This window comes from Astyanax mexicanus, chromosome 9 (genome assembly GCF_023375975.1).
Source record: "Astyanax mexicanus isolate ESR-SI-001 chromosome 9, AstMex3_surface, whole genome shotgun sequence".
Taxonomy (NCBI): domain Eukaryota; kingdom Metazoa; phylum Chordata; class Actinopteri; order Characiformes; family Acestrorhamphidae; genus Astyanax; species Astyanax mexicanus.
The window spans coordinates 19,025,743-19,041,241 of NC_064416.1; the positions used below are offsets into that span (position 1 = coordinate 19,025,743).

A 15,499-nucleotide genomic window follows, 5' to 3' on the forward strand; every position below is an offset into this window, starting at 1 on the left:
TGTCTATTCAGATATGATCCATATACAAAACACATGTTAATGCCAGGTGTAAGTGAGCCGGGTCTGGTCACACTGGGGATGCATTTTAATGCCAAACAGTGCAAACAGAATCCAGTCAAAGTATATTTAGAAACTATCCAGATGCAAACTGCATGTAAATGCCAGGTATAAACAGGCCCTTAGTTTACTGTTTGCCTGGTGTTTAAGTTCAGATGTTTCCTAATGGTCCTCCTAAATGACAGAGAATTATTCTATGATGACCTTCTACTTGCAGCTGTCTGGAATGCATTCATATTTTGGAGGCAAAGCATAATTTAATACAGGATTTCTACATTTGTCTGGCTCCTGTCAAGGTAACAAATGTGTTTTGTTCAGTTTTGTTCAGGTGAATAGATTCATCATTTGGAGCTGATTTGGCTTTCTCCCCATGCCTGCTGAATTGTTTCCTGAGGTATCTGCCCGTGACGTGGTGGATGAGGCAGGCGGAGATTCCTCGCTGTTAGATGAGTTTGACAGGGAGCTAAAGGGAAGGTTTCATCCATTCAACTTAATCCTTCTGTTTCTGCCATTTTAATCTTCTAAATCTCTGCATTTATTTCCTACTAACTTAATTCATCTGCACCATCTACTGTAGGCTAGAACTCTAGAGAAACTGAATGATTTTGCTTATTACATGAACAGCCCTCATCTCCCTAATGTTACTTTGGAATCTGCAAGCTAATTGAAAGTAGCATTTTAATCCTTCCACAGCTTCTTGGTGTCTCTAACTGCCTGAAATGTTATTTTAATCTATTTCTTTCACTGTCAAGGCGAGTACAAAACCAAAAAAACGTGAGGGGTTGAATGTGTTTTTTAAGTGATGATTAGTCAGTGAATATCTTAGGTGACTGTTTTTGTTTTGGTAGGTGGTTGCTGTGTTATCTTAGGCTGCTGCTTTAAGTAGTTGCTTTTTTCTATTAAGTGGCTTTCAGTTGTTATACGTTTTTTAACTGTTTGCCACAATATCCAAGTGGGCTACAATGGTGTTGCTAAAAGTTTGCTATTGTATCCCAGGTGGTTGCTATGGTATTGATAGGTAGTTAAGATGCTAAGTTGCTATGCTTTGTGCTGATATGTCTGTCTAAATGTGAGAGTCCAAACATTAGATAGTGGTTTGAAAAAGTCTGGGCACCCCTGATAATTCTCATCATTTTCTTTTAGAAATCATTGGTTGTTCAGACCAGCAATTTCAGTTAAATATATCATATAGCAGATGAACACAGTGATATGTGAGAACTACATAAATTTGGGCACACCAACAGAAAAATTACATCACTATTTAGTAGAAATAACAGCCTCTAAATGCTTTTTATAGCTTCTAATGAGAGTCTGGCATCTGGTTAAAAGGTATTTTGGACAAAACATCTCCAGTTCATGCACAGCCCGCTGTAAGTCACACCACAGATTTAGTAGATTTAAGCAGGGTTTAGGGTCATTTTATAAAGGAGAATCATGAAAATTATCATGAGTGCACAAACTTTTTCATATCTCTGTAAATGGGAGTATAATGAGTATAACACAAGTGTATTTTGCTAATAAAGTGTGTAAGAAAGATTTTGGCTAAAATATGGTTTGCCAATTTTTTTGAGCCAAAAGAAGGATGGTCCAAAAGCTTCTTTATGTTCAGGCAGTACTGGAGAACCATAGTGTGTTAAACTGAAGGTGGTTAAAATATTTAAAAAAGGTTCTTCACATCCACAGCCTAGCTCTTCTTCAAACATATTTCTGTAAGTTTTTCTTTTTACATCACCAAAAGAGGAATGAAATGTAAGGTTTAAAGTAGCATATAAAGGTAATTAAAAGTGATTTCTCACTTCTGTACTCACCATAGGGATCCCTAAAGAGAGCTGCGACTGTGATCGTCAGCCATATGTGCTGCCTAACTTATTAGAAATGATTTAATATGCTAACTCTTCAATAATTCTGCTTCTTAGCACATACTGTGAAGTTCACAGCAATGGGTGCGGGATCTATCGTCTGTAAAATCCAAATGGCACTGTTGTAAACAGCTTTTTATAGAGCAGTGCTTTCAAGTAAATGATCATTTCTAGTCCAATATAAATAAGAACAGCTTGAACTGTTTTTTTTTCTCAGCTCTGTTTAATTAGCACTGTCACAAGACCTGTGCTTAGAAAGAGACCTTGGTTTAATTGTCAGGTTTTCCTTTCTTTTTTTTATCTTTGCAGAGTGTTAAATGTTTTGGAGGAGATTATTATTCCTAATCAAAGGTTCTCAAAATGGCTTAAGAGCAAAAAAAAAAAGGTAGCTGTAATAACATTGGCAGAACGATGGGAGCTATAATTTATTTCATTAAGAGTGTTCTGAAATGTAGCTAGAATTGAAGCTGAAACTAAATGATTACTAAATTCACTACATATCTAGCTCATATTTTTTAAATAAACTAAAAAAAAAAAAGGTTTTTACAGGTTCTGTATAGCATCCTGCAACACATTTGCCCACATATGTTGCAGCTGGGCCTCCTGTAGATTCTGCACACGTGTATGGTTCTCTGAACTGGCATCCCAGCTGGTGCCATAAATGCTCAGTAAGCGAAAAATCATGTGTCCAGGCAGGCCAAGGAATTGTTGCAATCTAGTGGAGACATTTCAGGGAATTTGTGTGTGGGTGAGCATTATCTTGCTGAACAATCCCATTTGTAAGTCCCTCTATGAAAGGCAACACATGCGGACAAAGGATGTCCTGCACAATATTGCTTAATTGTAACCCAACATATATCTTAACAGACATTGAAACAGAAGCCTTGGAACTGAAACTATGTAATATTACACCTTTGCAAATTTGGGAAAAAGAAGGAAAAAAGAATTAAATACTGAAGCCATTTAGGATGCTTCAGTATCTAGGACTACTTTTTAGCCATGGCTTTGTCAGACTGAAAAGGCATGGTCTTCCAGAGAAAGCACAACCTGACAAAGTTCATTTTAAAGCAGACTCAACTCATTAATACGAGGAAAGCCAGGGCTATATCAATCATTAAAGTCCCCAGGGTTTTCTAGCAGTTCAGTTTGGTGCTTTTTAGTCAGCTTGGTTCTTAATAGATAGTAGATTTCTTTTAGATTCATACCAAGAGGCTAGAATGAATATACTATGATAAGAGGATATATCACAATAACAGTAACAAGATTTATACTGCAGCACCTGTTCACCCCAGGGATACTGTCAGTACAATAGGAAAGGGCAGTGAGTCTATCAGTATATACAGTATATTGACAAGCTCACACTTTAACCAAATGTAGCTGAGAGCACAGTTGCATTCATGTGATAAATTACAAAGGCGTTCCCTGCTGACCAGAACTGTCAGTCATAAAAAAAAACAGTTTTTATAAGACCCGACAGCACCACTGAGCCTCTAAATTAAGATAGACCCCATCTCTCTTATAAACTGTCTCTGCCAAAACATGTCAGAACTGTCCATTAAGCTGATTCTTTTAGAACAGCACCAGTGTTTTAGTCATTTAAAGACTAAGAGACTAAAACATGTGCTTTCGTAGTGTTTTGCCACAGTAGTTCAACAGTTTTACTTACAGTTCAACTTCTATCAGCTTTAATTTGAATTTTTGAGGCAATTGTTTCTCTTCCACTTTTCTATTCTTGATAAAAGTAAGAATAGAATAGTCTCTAGTAATCAAACAGAGCCTGTGGATTACAACTTTAAACGAGCAACCTCATGATGTTCTTGATCCAGATGACATTCACACCTACCTTGTTTGGTCCGGAACAAATCAGCAGCAGTAAAATTTTCCACAAACCCTGGTTGGGAACAAGAACTAAAATGTTATGTGGACCTTCCAAAAGTGGTGGTATTGGTCAAACTAAAGCATGGTCTGGTTTGTTTGCCACTTTACAACACTTTTTTTGGGTGGTTCATACTTTCAGTTTAATTACAGAACATTAAGGCAGTCTATTGTTATCTGTTAAACAGTAGAAGAAGAAAAAAGACACAGTTTTGTGCTGATATCTGACTTCTCTTCTTGTACATGTGCATTACACAACAGTATGGATGCAACAATGCCAATTCCTGAATCTACAGTAACTGTAGAATACCCTTTATTTTTAAACAGAAATGAAAAGGAATCCAATAGTAACCTGTTACTCTAATTCATCTGCATGACATGCATGCACTGAAAGGAATTGAACACCTGGAAAGGCAGCTTCCAAAATCACAGCAAAGTAACGTCTGATAAACGTCAAGTATAAGATGATGCTATAACAACAGGAAATTGCAAATCTCTTTTAGCCAACCTGCTAAACTGCAATGTGAAACCAAAACTAACCAAATGTAACTAAATAGACCAAATGTGTACACTGTAACAAAAACACGAACCTCGCTTTGGCCTTTGTTCCAGATTTTAGGTGTGAAAACGCCCTTAGGCTCAGTCAGGCTCTCTTGAGGTATTTGTAGAGAAGCTTTGAAAGTGTTTACTCCTTGTTTTTTCTGGCTCTCTTCCAACCTGCACTTTCTGCCACAGAGGCATCTATAGTTTCCCCGGCTGGCACTGGAAGATGGGTCACAGTAATCCATCTATGACTAAGCCTACGTTGGTATCCACAATCTCAACATTTGTCCCCTGCAGCAGACCCCATTTTAAAAATAGAACTGTAAAAAGGTAGTCTTCTCACGAGAACCTGAGGCTGCAATCCAATTTCATCACAAACTGGTCTCAATTTGGAGCTCCACAGTTTCTACCTCCAAGCAGTTCCACAGTCCCAAGTGTCTGAAACAGGATTGATGCTAGGCTTATGGAAATGCTTTAAAGTTGATCATTAAAACAGTAGTTTAACAAGAAAAAAAAAACACTGAATAGAGCACATATCTTTCTCTGCTACTGGGCAAGTGGTACAATGTATAGATATATAGATATATAGAGTAGGGCTGCCAATCAATATAAAAATTAACCAATCAATTAATTGAACAATGTGGTGTGATTAATCATAATTATTTTCTGTTGACACAAAAACATTTTATTTTGGCAGGAGAGAAAACATGGCAAAAGTAAGCTTTACAGATCTAGAAAAGCTTAGAAATCTGAAGCACAGTAAATATAGAATGAGAGGAATTCGGTACAACCAGAGCCAAAAGAAAAGTGAGAAACCTGCCAACTAAACTGGGCCAAAATCACAAACCAGCCCAGGCATCATCGTGAGAAACGCAAACAGCAACAGAGAAGCATGCCAGCGATGGTTCACACAGCTCTTAACCACACAGAAAAGGGCACTGATCCTCCACTTAGAGCCACTACTAGGAGTCAAGTCAATAGTGCCAAGTCAATAGTACCTTCAGTAGTGATGAACCAAGGGCACCAGCAAGATAAGCACTCGCAATTACCATACTGGGCTGCCAAACAGACTAGTTGGTTTGAAGGGCTCGTGCTGGCTGGCTATTGTAGTTGTGGAGCTGATACTGCGTTTCATTTGACCTCAGATGTTGTAAGATCTTAGCAGGAAATTTTAAATGGAACACCTCTAAAAGAAGTCATATTTTCAACTCTGCACATTGGGAAAACCTTGCCGTCCTGACTTTAGAATCAAGGATGGCTGCCTCAAAATTAACAGCTGTAAATGTAGCAGTATTGTACAGTTTATTAGCAATTTTGTCAATTTGTGCATCGTTTAATCAATTGCACAAACAGTACGGTGCAACTTTTTTCTATATACCTGCTTCTGTGGTGTTTGGATGTGAAGAGTACAGTATAAGGTCTTGCTATCTACTGGTTTGGTATATTTTGGCTTGTGTCATCATTCCCAGTGGAAATAGAATGCAGCATAAGTGATTATAGCCACATCATGATAAATGTGATAAATTGTTATTTTTTGTTTGTCATTTGTTTGTTCGATATTAAAATAAACCCAAACTCAATAACAGATGTAACTGGATTAGAGGGAATTTGAGCAGGAATTTTGTTCAATAATTTAATGCCATTTCCCTCTTCACTGGAGCAGTAACCTTTAAGACTATATTTCAATTGCCTCTTTTATTTCAGTGTAAAATCAATGATGTCTAACTGCCCTCCTAAAATAGGCCTGACCCTTCAGTACCATAGACTGTGCTCTCATTCTCCTCCCAAGGAGAGCAACTCAATCAAGGCAGGACATTTAAAACAAGAACTAGACCACAGGGTTTAATTCCCAAGGATTTTAGAAGCAAAATTGCCGTAGGACCGCCTTCCGAGTTTCAGTTCTACCCTGAATATTACGGCAAATACGAAGATCTTACTAATATTTCTGCCATCATTTTAATCATCAAAAAATCTTTTTATACTTATGAATACATAAAGATTAAATAAAATTAACTTACACTAACTACTAGTTTTGACCAGGACAGATTTTTTTTTTCTTTTATACCTTTTATTTACACTGACCTTTACATTCAGTGTCTGGCCTTGTTTCTTTATGCCTTTGGGGTCAGCTGAATCTTTATTTTTCCTTCACTCGAGACACGCTGTGTTTTTCTGGCCAAACACCAGGAGGAACGGAGCAGCTCCTGTAGAATAATATAAAAGCAAAGACCAGAGGGTCAAGCTGACAAAACTGCTTATTACACCTGCTTTGTCGAACACACTCACTGTGACCTCTCCCCAAGCCAGAGAGTGAAAAGGTTAATTCCTCTTCTCTTCCTTCTGACTCTCTCCTGCTCAAACACACACACACAAATACACCTTTACTTTCCAGCAGTGGCAGCAGGAGTCTCGTCCATCTCTACACTCACAGCAGGGTTGAAATGGTGTCTCTGCTCAGCAGGTTGCATTGTCACAGTGCAGGTTACTGTAGCAGCAGCCTTTCCTTCATCTTTCATTCTCTTTAGTACTTTAGCTTTCCTAAAGTACCTGTTTTTCTGTTTCAATTAAACTGACCTTGAGTGGAGCACGCAGGTCTCTGAGCAAGACCCAATTTATTCAAGTCAAATTGAGCCATCTCTCACAGGCAGTGCTGCACCTCCTATACACCCACATCTTTCCGCTCTCCTGCTGGGGTCTCGAAAGACATTCTCGATTCGAACAACTTCATGGACGTGGCTTGTAATGCTCACACTCATTTACCTACTGGATTCTCAGCAATCACTTGCTTGCATCTGTCCTTAAAAACTGTTGTTCCACTTTTAAACAACAAAACTCTTAAAAGCTTTGACTCCTTACATTTATGCCCCTACACTAAGGAACTAAGGAAGTAGGAAATACCTTAACAAGACTGAAGGTATATAAAATGCAACAGTGGCTTCAGCAGTTGTTGATACTGGAGAGCAGTTCATCACCTCCAGACTCTCCAGACACCTCCAGTTGTTACCTAATGACTGTGGCTTGTCACATTGCCAGTGTTTGCAGAAAGGGAGCTCAGACAAGGCAAGACTAGAAGCTAACCTGACTACAATCAATCTATTCAGCTTGCTAGGCAAATAAAGCAGAGATTATTGGGTTTGAAGGAAACTTCTGTTTCAACCTGTAAGTTTAGAGGCTTTACCCAAGCAGCTGTCCAGTCACAAGGCTGCCATGGATGAAGCTTAGAAGGGAGGAAACTTGTAGTAATCCACAGCAATTTATAATCGTAATGAGTGCATGTATGATCAATCGCAAGTTGCATATAAAAGAATGGCAAGTATCCATGCAATGCTAATACCTATTTAGTATGACAGAAATTCTTACCTGCCATGCAAAACCTTCCAACGATCAGGGACAATATTTTAGTTGGGTTGTGGAGATGACCACTGACAAACACAAAAGCACCATGGGTCCCACTCAGGAATTCAGGAGTGCTTTATATCAGTGACACTGCGTGTCCTTGTTGCAAGAACAAATGGAGGAGTCCCTTGCTGCCTCATGTTTGTTTTTGACTTTGTTGTTGTGAATCCATTTTTCCTTTTTAGCAACCTACACACCCAAGGAGCGGAAAAGCAGTCTTCTCTTCACTGTAGACATTTGTGGACGTGTTTTGTCAGAGTCTGTGTCATGCTGCTTTGTGGCCTATTCAGTGTAGAAACTCTTATAAATGAGGAATGCATCTTCATTTTCCTGAAGATTTTCAAGTAAACAAAGCTTTCCATCTTCATGGAACCTCTCCAGCTACCTTGACCTTGTCAGAGGCATTCCTTCTTTGTTATTCCATTCTATATGTAGACGAATGACAACCATAAAGGTAGTGCAAAAAGAATAGAGGCTCACACAACCTGGCAGAAACTTAGGTTAATGTCTGTGCACATTCTTCATGTACCTCTAATCCGGTACAACACGTCTCCTACAGAGTGAGAGCGAGCTGAGCCATCTCCCACACACACACATTTGCTCTACATGCTGTAATGAGAGGTACCGTGACAGTGCTGGGGTGGAGACACATCCTCACACACTAATACACACACACACACACACACACACACACACATACACACACACCCTGAGAGCAGAAGATTTTTTGAAGCTTAAACCTCCACAGCTCCTTAGCTCCTCAGTGATTCTGAAGCTCCATCATGAAGGACATCTTCACATGCTGAAGTGCTAAATTTTCATGCAAATTGCGATTATGCCTTTGAATATATACTCTAAGAAAGCACACAAGAGGCTACTGGAAAGAGTGATTGCTTCAGTGAAAGCCACAGCAGGGTATCTAAAGCTTGCTGCTTCAGCGATTGGCCAGGTACGCAAATGAGGTTTTCTGGTAAAGGCCATATTTCAACCTGACCGAGGCAACAGCTGGGTATTGTAACCCCAGATGATGGAAAGTTGACCATTAATGCAGTCTGTGTGTGTCTGTGTGCGTGCGCGCCCATGCATGTGTGTGTTGCATCTGTGATTGGGGGTGACATAAACGGATCAAGAGGTTAGCAAAGGATCAACCTTGATCCTAGGTCAAATGACCAGTGGCTAACCCCTTTATTGCCTTAGTTCTCACAGGCTCCATCCATGCCAACTGGCCTACTGTCTCTAACACAGTGATTGAAAAAGTGTGTGTGTACAAAAGGATCAGGCAGTATAAGACTAAATGCTATTTACAGTTTACAGCATGGTGGCTAGTTGAGTTGCGTGATCTCTGAATGAAGGCAGGTGTTGAGAAAATCTCACATATTAAAGGACCATTTGTTGCTGACTTCTCAACACATCACTACTCCACTTTGTCTCCTTAAGGCCCTGCTTCTCCATCTCGATCTCCCCAACTCCCCATTGGTCCACACCATCTCCATAATGCCCCACAACTTTACCTCGATCTGCGCAACACCTGGTTATTTTACACCCATGTTTTAATGCTGTATAACTCAACCCCATCCTCACAGAATCTCATAATTCTACCTCAATCTCCTTGATGCCCCATTACTTTAACTTGATATGTCCAATAACCCAGTACTCCACCTTATCTCCTCAAGACTCCATTACTCCACCTCGATACTCTTAACACCACATTATTCCACCCCATCTTCTTAATGCCCCATTATTCCATCTTTATATCTTTAATGCCCCAGTACTCCACCTCCATTTCTCGTAATTGCTCCTAACTGCTATCTAACACAGATAGTGACTGATATACTAATGAAAGCTGATTATAAAGAAAGTTGGACAGTAAATATGTTTTCTTCTAGCTTGTGTTTCATTATCAGGCTCCTAAATAAGACCCCCTTAGACTTGAGAGTTTGATGACAGCTCTGTCCAAATTCCCCCACTATATCAAGAGGAATGTGTAGAGTATTATGGTTCTCTGACTAGAAGATTTTAGATGTGTGCTCTCTGTTTGTGACCAGCAATAAAAAGTCAATCAGTTCATCTTAAAACACGTTCTCCTACTCCACCATTGGAGGTTTACTTCATTAATTTTGACTTGTGCTCCTTTAGCTGCTAACCACTGTTAGCATGTTATGTAATCGATCTCCAAGTTAAGGCATGTGTTAACAACTTAAATGGAAATTAGTGCAGTTTATTCATTACAACCAATTTTATTTGTTTCATGCATTTGGTCCAGTAACCTCCCAGTGCCCTAAATCGTCCACCCAGTACTCACTACTCACCACTCACTGTGTGCATAAAGCTCTTAATTAAATTCCCAAGATTGCACCAAATCCTTTTAAAGACTAGAGTGTGAAATGCGTTTCTGATTGATTTTCTTGTGTTATTTTAACAAGAGCTTTATTAATGAAAGAACTGAAGGCAAGAAGAGATTAGACACAGAAAGAAGAATAAAGAAAAAAAAAGAACAGAAAAGAGAGAATGTGGTTTGCAGAGAGTGGGCAGTGTGACTGGGTGTTGAATTATTAAACCAGTCCAGAGAGAGCCGAGTGATGCTCCTCTGTGTGATGCTGAGATCTTGTGACTCCCAGAGTTTGCTCTCTCTCTCTCTCTCTCTCTCTCTCTCTCTCTCTCTCTCCCTCTCTCTGCTGTTTTGGTCGCCCACCACAGAGACTCATCATGGAAGAACAAAGCCTCTGTTAAAGTCCTCCATCACAGCAGGCTGCTAATGCACCATTATAGGCCTTTCCTCCTCCCTCACAAGTGCCCTTCACTGGGCCTTCAGCAGCTTACCTTCATGCTGAGTTTACCTTCATGCAGAAAACTGCACTTATGCACTCGTCTATGATGAATGGCATCCTTCTTTCTCTCCAGATACATCGTATCCTCACATCCATTATTTTCTGCACATCCTCTCTCTCTCTCTCTATTTTCTTTTATCTCTTTTTCAATTATTTCTACATTCTTTATCTCTTGTTTACAAATTCCTTTCTTTCAAGATATAGTACATCTCTTTATTTACTCTATACATCCCTCTCTCGCTCTTTCTCTCTTGCAGTCTCTTTTTCTCTTCCTTTTACTCTCTATCTATATATCTGGCTCATAAATGCCTTTCCATCAAGATACAGTGCATCAGTTTTTACCTGCTTTTTACATCTACCTCTCTTCCTCCTGCTCTCTGTCTGTATCTCTTAATCACATATTCCTTCTTCTCAAAATACAGTACATCTATTTATTTTTTTCTTCACATCCCTCTTTTTCTCTCTTCACCTCCTATTCTTCTCCTCCTGCACTTTGTATCCTTTTTCTCTCTCTGCTTCTCCTGTTTGTTTCCCTAATTCTCTGCATCATCATTTCTCATGTTTTTTTTTCTCTTACCTGAATCTCAATCCCTTTTCATCCACACTCCCTCTCACTCTTTCTCTACCATCCTTGCTCATCCTCATGCTCTTTCCTCATATCTCTATCTTTTTTGATATTCCTTGCTTACTCTCTCAGTATATTCTGTTGTCTCTTTGTTTCTCACTTTGTCTCGATTTTTTCATGCTCATTCCCTCTTTCTCTCTTTCAATCTCACTGCCTCTCTTTCGCTTTTCCATTCCCTCTTTCTATCTCTGTCTCTATCTATCTCACTCTCCTGATTTCCCTTTTTGTCTTTTTCTATATTGTTTGTTTCTCTTGATTTTTCTCTCTGAATCTCCCTGTCTGTCTCTAACTCGAGTTATCTTGCTGTCTTTTTCTCTCTCTGACTGTCTCTCTCTTGAGCTCTATATCTCTCTATTACTCCTTTGATCATCCTTGTCTCTCAATCTTTATCACTCTCCTTTGCTTTATCTGTCTGTGTGCATGTCTATCTACCTCAATTTCTCTCACTTGATTTTCATTGCTCTCCTCCTGTTCTCTCTCGAGCTCTCTAAATCTCGCTTGCTCCCTCTCTCTCTTTATCTAGCTTTCTATCTTGTCATTTCTTCATCTTAATCTCCCTAATTCTTCCAATCGCTTTCTGGGTCTCTCTGTCTCACACTCACATCCGTGCCCTCCCTGCTTCTCGTCTCCTCCCTACCCCTGCTTAATTACTCGTCCTCAGGCTCATCTTTCTGCACATTCTCTATCTCACACCTCTTCCCTTCACTTGCTAATGTGCTCTTTATGCTATTTCTTCTCTCTCACTCTCTCTCTCTCTCTCCATCTTTCTCTATCTATCTCTCTCTCCCCTCCCTCTCCCTTTCCATCTTCTCTTTCTCTTTCTCTCTCTCTGTAGGCAGAACACTCCTCCAGGGGTTTTAATGGTGTGGGATTAGTTTTCAATCATAGGTGAGGCTTTGGGAGTCAAATGAGGAAAAATTGCACTGAAGCAGAGTTGGGATGTAGGGAGGTAGTGAGCGAGGGGTCGATGTTGCTGGATGTGCTCTGAATGCAGAAACCAGGTCTGATTTCGTTGCCCCTTCAGTCAATCAGTGCTACGCATATAAATCTTATATGAATGCTAACCTAAAAGTGTCTGGGTGTTTTTGGAAGACTTGGAGGAAAAGCAAATCTTCTACAAGTTCTTCGTTAAATAAATTATGGATTCGTTCCTGAGTTTAATTATTCAGTGATGCGGTGCGTGTGCCACTGGGAGAAATGTAGTGCATGAATGTGTATGCGTGTTTGCTGGCACTGTCAAACAATGTGGAAGCCACCGATTAGCGAACGTGAGAAGTGTAAACCTGAGGGGTCGTGTGTAATTGTTACTACACTCTGAATCTGCTTCATTAAAGCCCCAGTCGTCTCTCACCACTCTGGCCATTGCACATATAGGCCTAACCCCCGCAAGCTAACCTGCTAAAGTGCTTTTCCACCAAACACGGCATCAACACCTACTCTCAAACTGCCAAATGTGAAATAAACAAAGCTTCCCTGTCTCTCGGTGTGGCCTTCATCTCTCCTGCTGTGGGAATCTGGGCAGAAGGGGTGAGGATGACCTAATCGAGGGTGACTAAAGGTGTCTGCTCTGTGTGCACATACCTCAGACCAAGCGCTGCGTTTACGCTTAAGTGCACCGGTCACTGTTATGGAGAGCATTACCTGCCTGTTCAATTAGACTGCTAATTTAGCGTATATATGTGAGCGCCATTAATTATTCATTCTGTCTGAAAGTGTTGGAAATCAGCTCAAAGGCTTCCCTATTAGGCTGGCTGTGCTGTAGGTCTGTTAGTGTTTAATGGTAATGTGCTGTAATGCTCTCTTCAGCAGCGGCGCTGGCTGAGACAGGCGTGGCGGCGCTGTGATTTACTGTGTGCTGCCGGGCCGTATATCACCGCTGTGCTGGATTTCTTATTCAGGAGGAGATTGTGCTGGATATTTCATTCCATTAGTGAGGAGCGAAATGTCAGCCGTCTCCTCCCGTCCCGTAGCTGCTGTGTGTCTGACTCCGTCCCCTCCCTCCGCTTGTCTCTCTTACGACTGATGGATGGAAAGAACAACTCCAGACTGAACTGAGCCCTGCCAATCAGACGCACTTGTAAACAGAAACACACACTTAATCACACGACAGCACAGATACACAACACACGTGTTTCTTTTATCCACTGATACACGCTCAACTACACACTTAAGGGAGTGATTATATGACCTCACATCAAATAAATTCAGTTTTGACAGATAAGTCTTTGCTCCATCCCAGTGTACTGGAGTACATGTCTGGGTCTGTCTGAAGCAAGAGTAGGTAATTTTGGTCTTACTCAATTTAGTGTTCCTGCTCGGGAACATCTAATCCAACTTACCTGTAAATTGCAAGGTTTAGCTGGTCTTTTAGAAAAGGAAAATCAGCAATATTCTGTCCAACTGTTCTGTACTCTGTCCCCTGCTGCCCACTCTTTATTTGGAGGTCCATAGTTGGCTTAAAAAATGAATTCATTCACACATGTGCAGGACCCCTTAAATTTTCAAGGCATTACACAGTAGAGCTGTATATGTGAACACAAATATCCAGGTCAGTTGTACCGGACTTTGCCTGGACTAGTGTAAGTCCAAGCAATGCCCCATGTATAAGCCAATGTATAAATCGAGCAGGTCACTTTTTTAGAGCATTCAAAATGAGTATGTTGGCATTTCTTATTCTCAGTCTGACAACAATTCAAGGTCCTATGCTAATTTCGCAGAGTATTTTTTGTGTAACTCTGAAAAATGGACAGAACTGATTCTCCAGACATTTTTAAATTGTAAAAACAGCTTCTGTAAATTTGGTTAGGGGTTAAGAACCAAGGTGTCATTTGAAAAGTGTTTTTGGCACCGTTATGTTGACTTACCATTATGTTTGAGAAGGCTTGTTAAAAAAGAAATAAAGATAAGCTCTGCTGTTTTTGGCCCGCAGGACCTGCATACTTTAACACTGTAACAAAAACACTCAAACAAATATGAGGCCTTGTGCCAGTAGCAACCTTAACAAGAATTCCCATTACTACTCTGGAAAGAGGAAAAGATCTGCTCTCCAGTATAAACACCATATTCTTTTGATATCACTGTCACTCTTTTACAGTTTGACAGCTTTAATTAGTGGATTCTCACTCTATTGGCTATGTTAAGAAGCTCCTAAGTAATGATTCCATGTAGGCTGTAGACCTGTTACGATCTTGCCTAGGAGGATGAATGCATGCATGAATGAATGAATGGTTGGTTGGTTCGTTGGTTGGATGGATGGATGGATGGATGGATGATTGTGACATTTTAATAATCTCTGCAATTCATTGCCCCCTTCAGATGTAGTTTAACACCTACAGCATAATAATGCAGAAGTAACACGGAAGTGCGGTTTCATTTCTGTATGTCTTTTATATGCTGGTGTTGACCTTTCAGATAGACAGCGATGGCAGTGAGTTTTCTGCCCCCAGTGGAATCCATTAACACACACTAAGAGTTCATATTACAGTGTCTGCTGGAAAAAAGCATGTCCACCGGCAGATTCTGACAAGCTCCTGAGCCTTGAACACACAGTGTGCATTATATCTCCATTTCAGTATGGATTTGACTAAAGTGAAATCGCTTTCCTCGTCCGCCTGTGAGTGTGTTTTGTACTGTCGGTGTGATGGAGGGCATTGGAATGTATCTAGAAGGGCATGTATATTTGAAATGGACGTGTGGAAGAAGAATTTTGGTTGAGTGTATCACTGTTGCTGAGTCACCGTATTCATGCTGTACTTTAAATGAGAAAGTGAATTGTTTGTTAATCAGTGCCCCCTCTCTCTCTATCTCTCTCTTTGCAGTTATGTGGCTGTGGGTTGCTGGGAGTAGGGATTTGGCTGGCTGTGTCTCAGGGCAGCTTCGCCACCTTCTCACCCTCCTTCCCGTCCCTCTCCGCTGCCAACCTGGTCATCGCCATTGGTGCCATCGTAATGGTGACCGGTTTCCTTGGTTGCTTGGGTGCCATCAAGGAAAATAAGTGCCTACTTCTGAGCGTGAGTATAGAGTATTGTTACAAATACAAATACAAACAAGCTACAAACACACATATACAGTACATAAACCCACGCACGCTAGGGGTGCGCCATATGGTATCATACACAGTATATCTTGACAAGTATATATAGTGGGATTAAATCATCTATATTGTGATATTAGTGATGTGCTCTTTAGTATTTTGGTAGGTTTTTTTGGCTACATTTTCCTAATTGTTATTTTATACAAAATTAGTCTTGGTACATAGACTGCAAAATAGACAATAGTTTACGAATATGTTTCTGCTGATTGTTTTAAAATGTTAA

General features: G+C 40.2%; 1 protein-coding gene across 3 annotated transcripts in view; it reads left to right on the forward strand.

The window, feature by feature from the left end:
* The window catches only part of tspan9a (tetraspanin 9a), a 320,549-nt gene that overhangs the window by 275,203 nt on the left and 29,847 nt on the right, over positions 1-15,499 (forward strand). For all 3 annotated transcript variants that reach the window (XM_022679616.2, XM_022679617.2, XM_007250499.4), the window contains one exon: positions 15,002-15,193. In XM_022679616.2, coding sequence (XP_022535337.1) covers positions 15,002-15,193 — 192 coding nt within the window. The remainder of the gene's footprint in view (positions 1-15,001; positions 15,194-15,499) is intronic.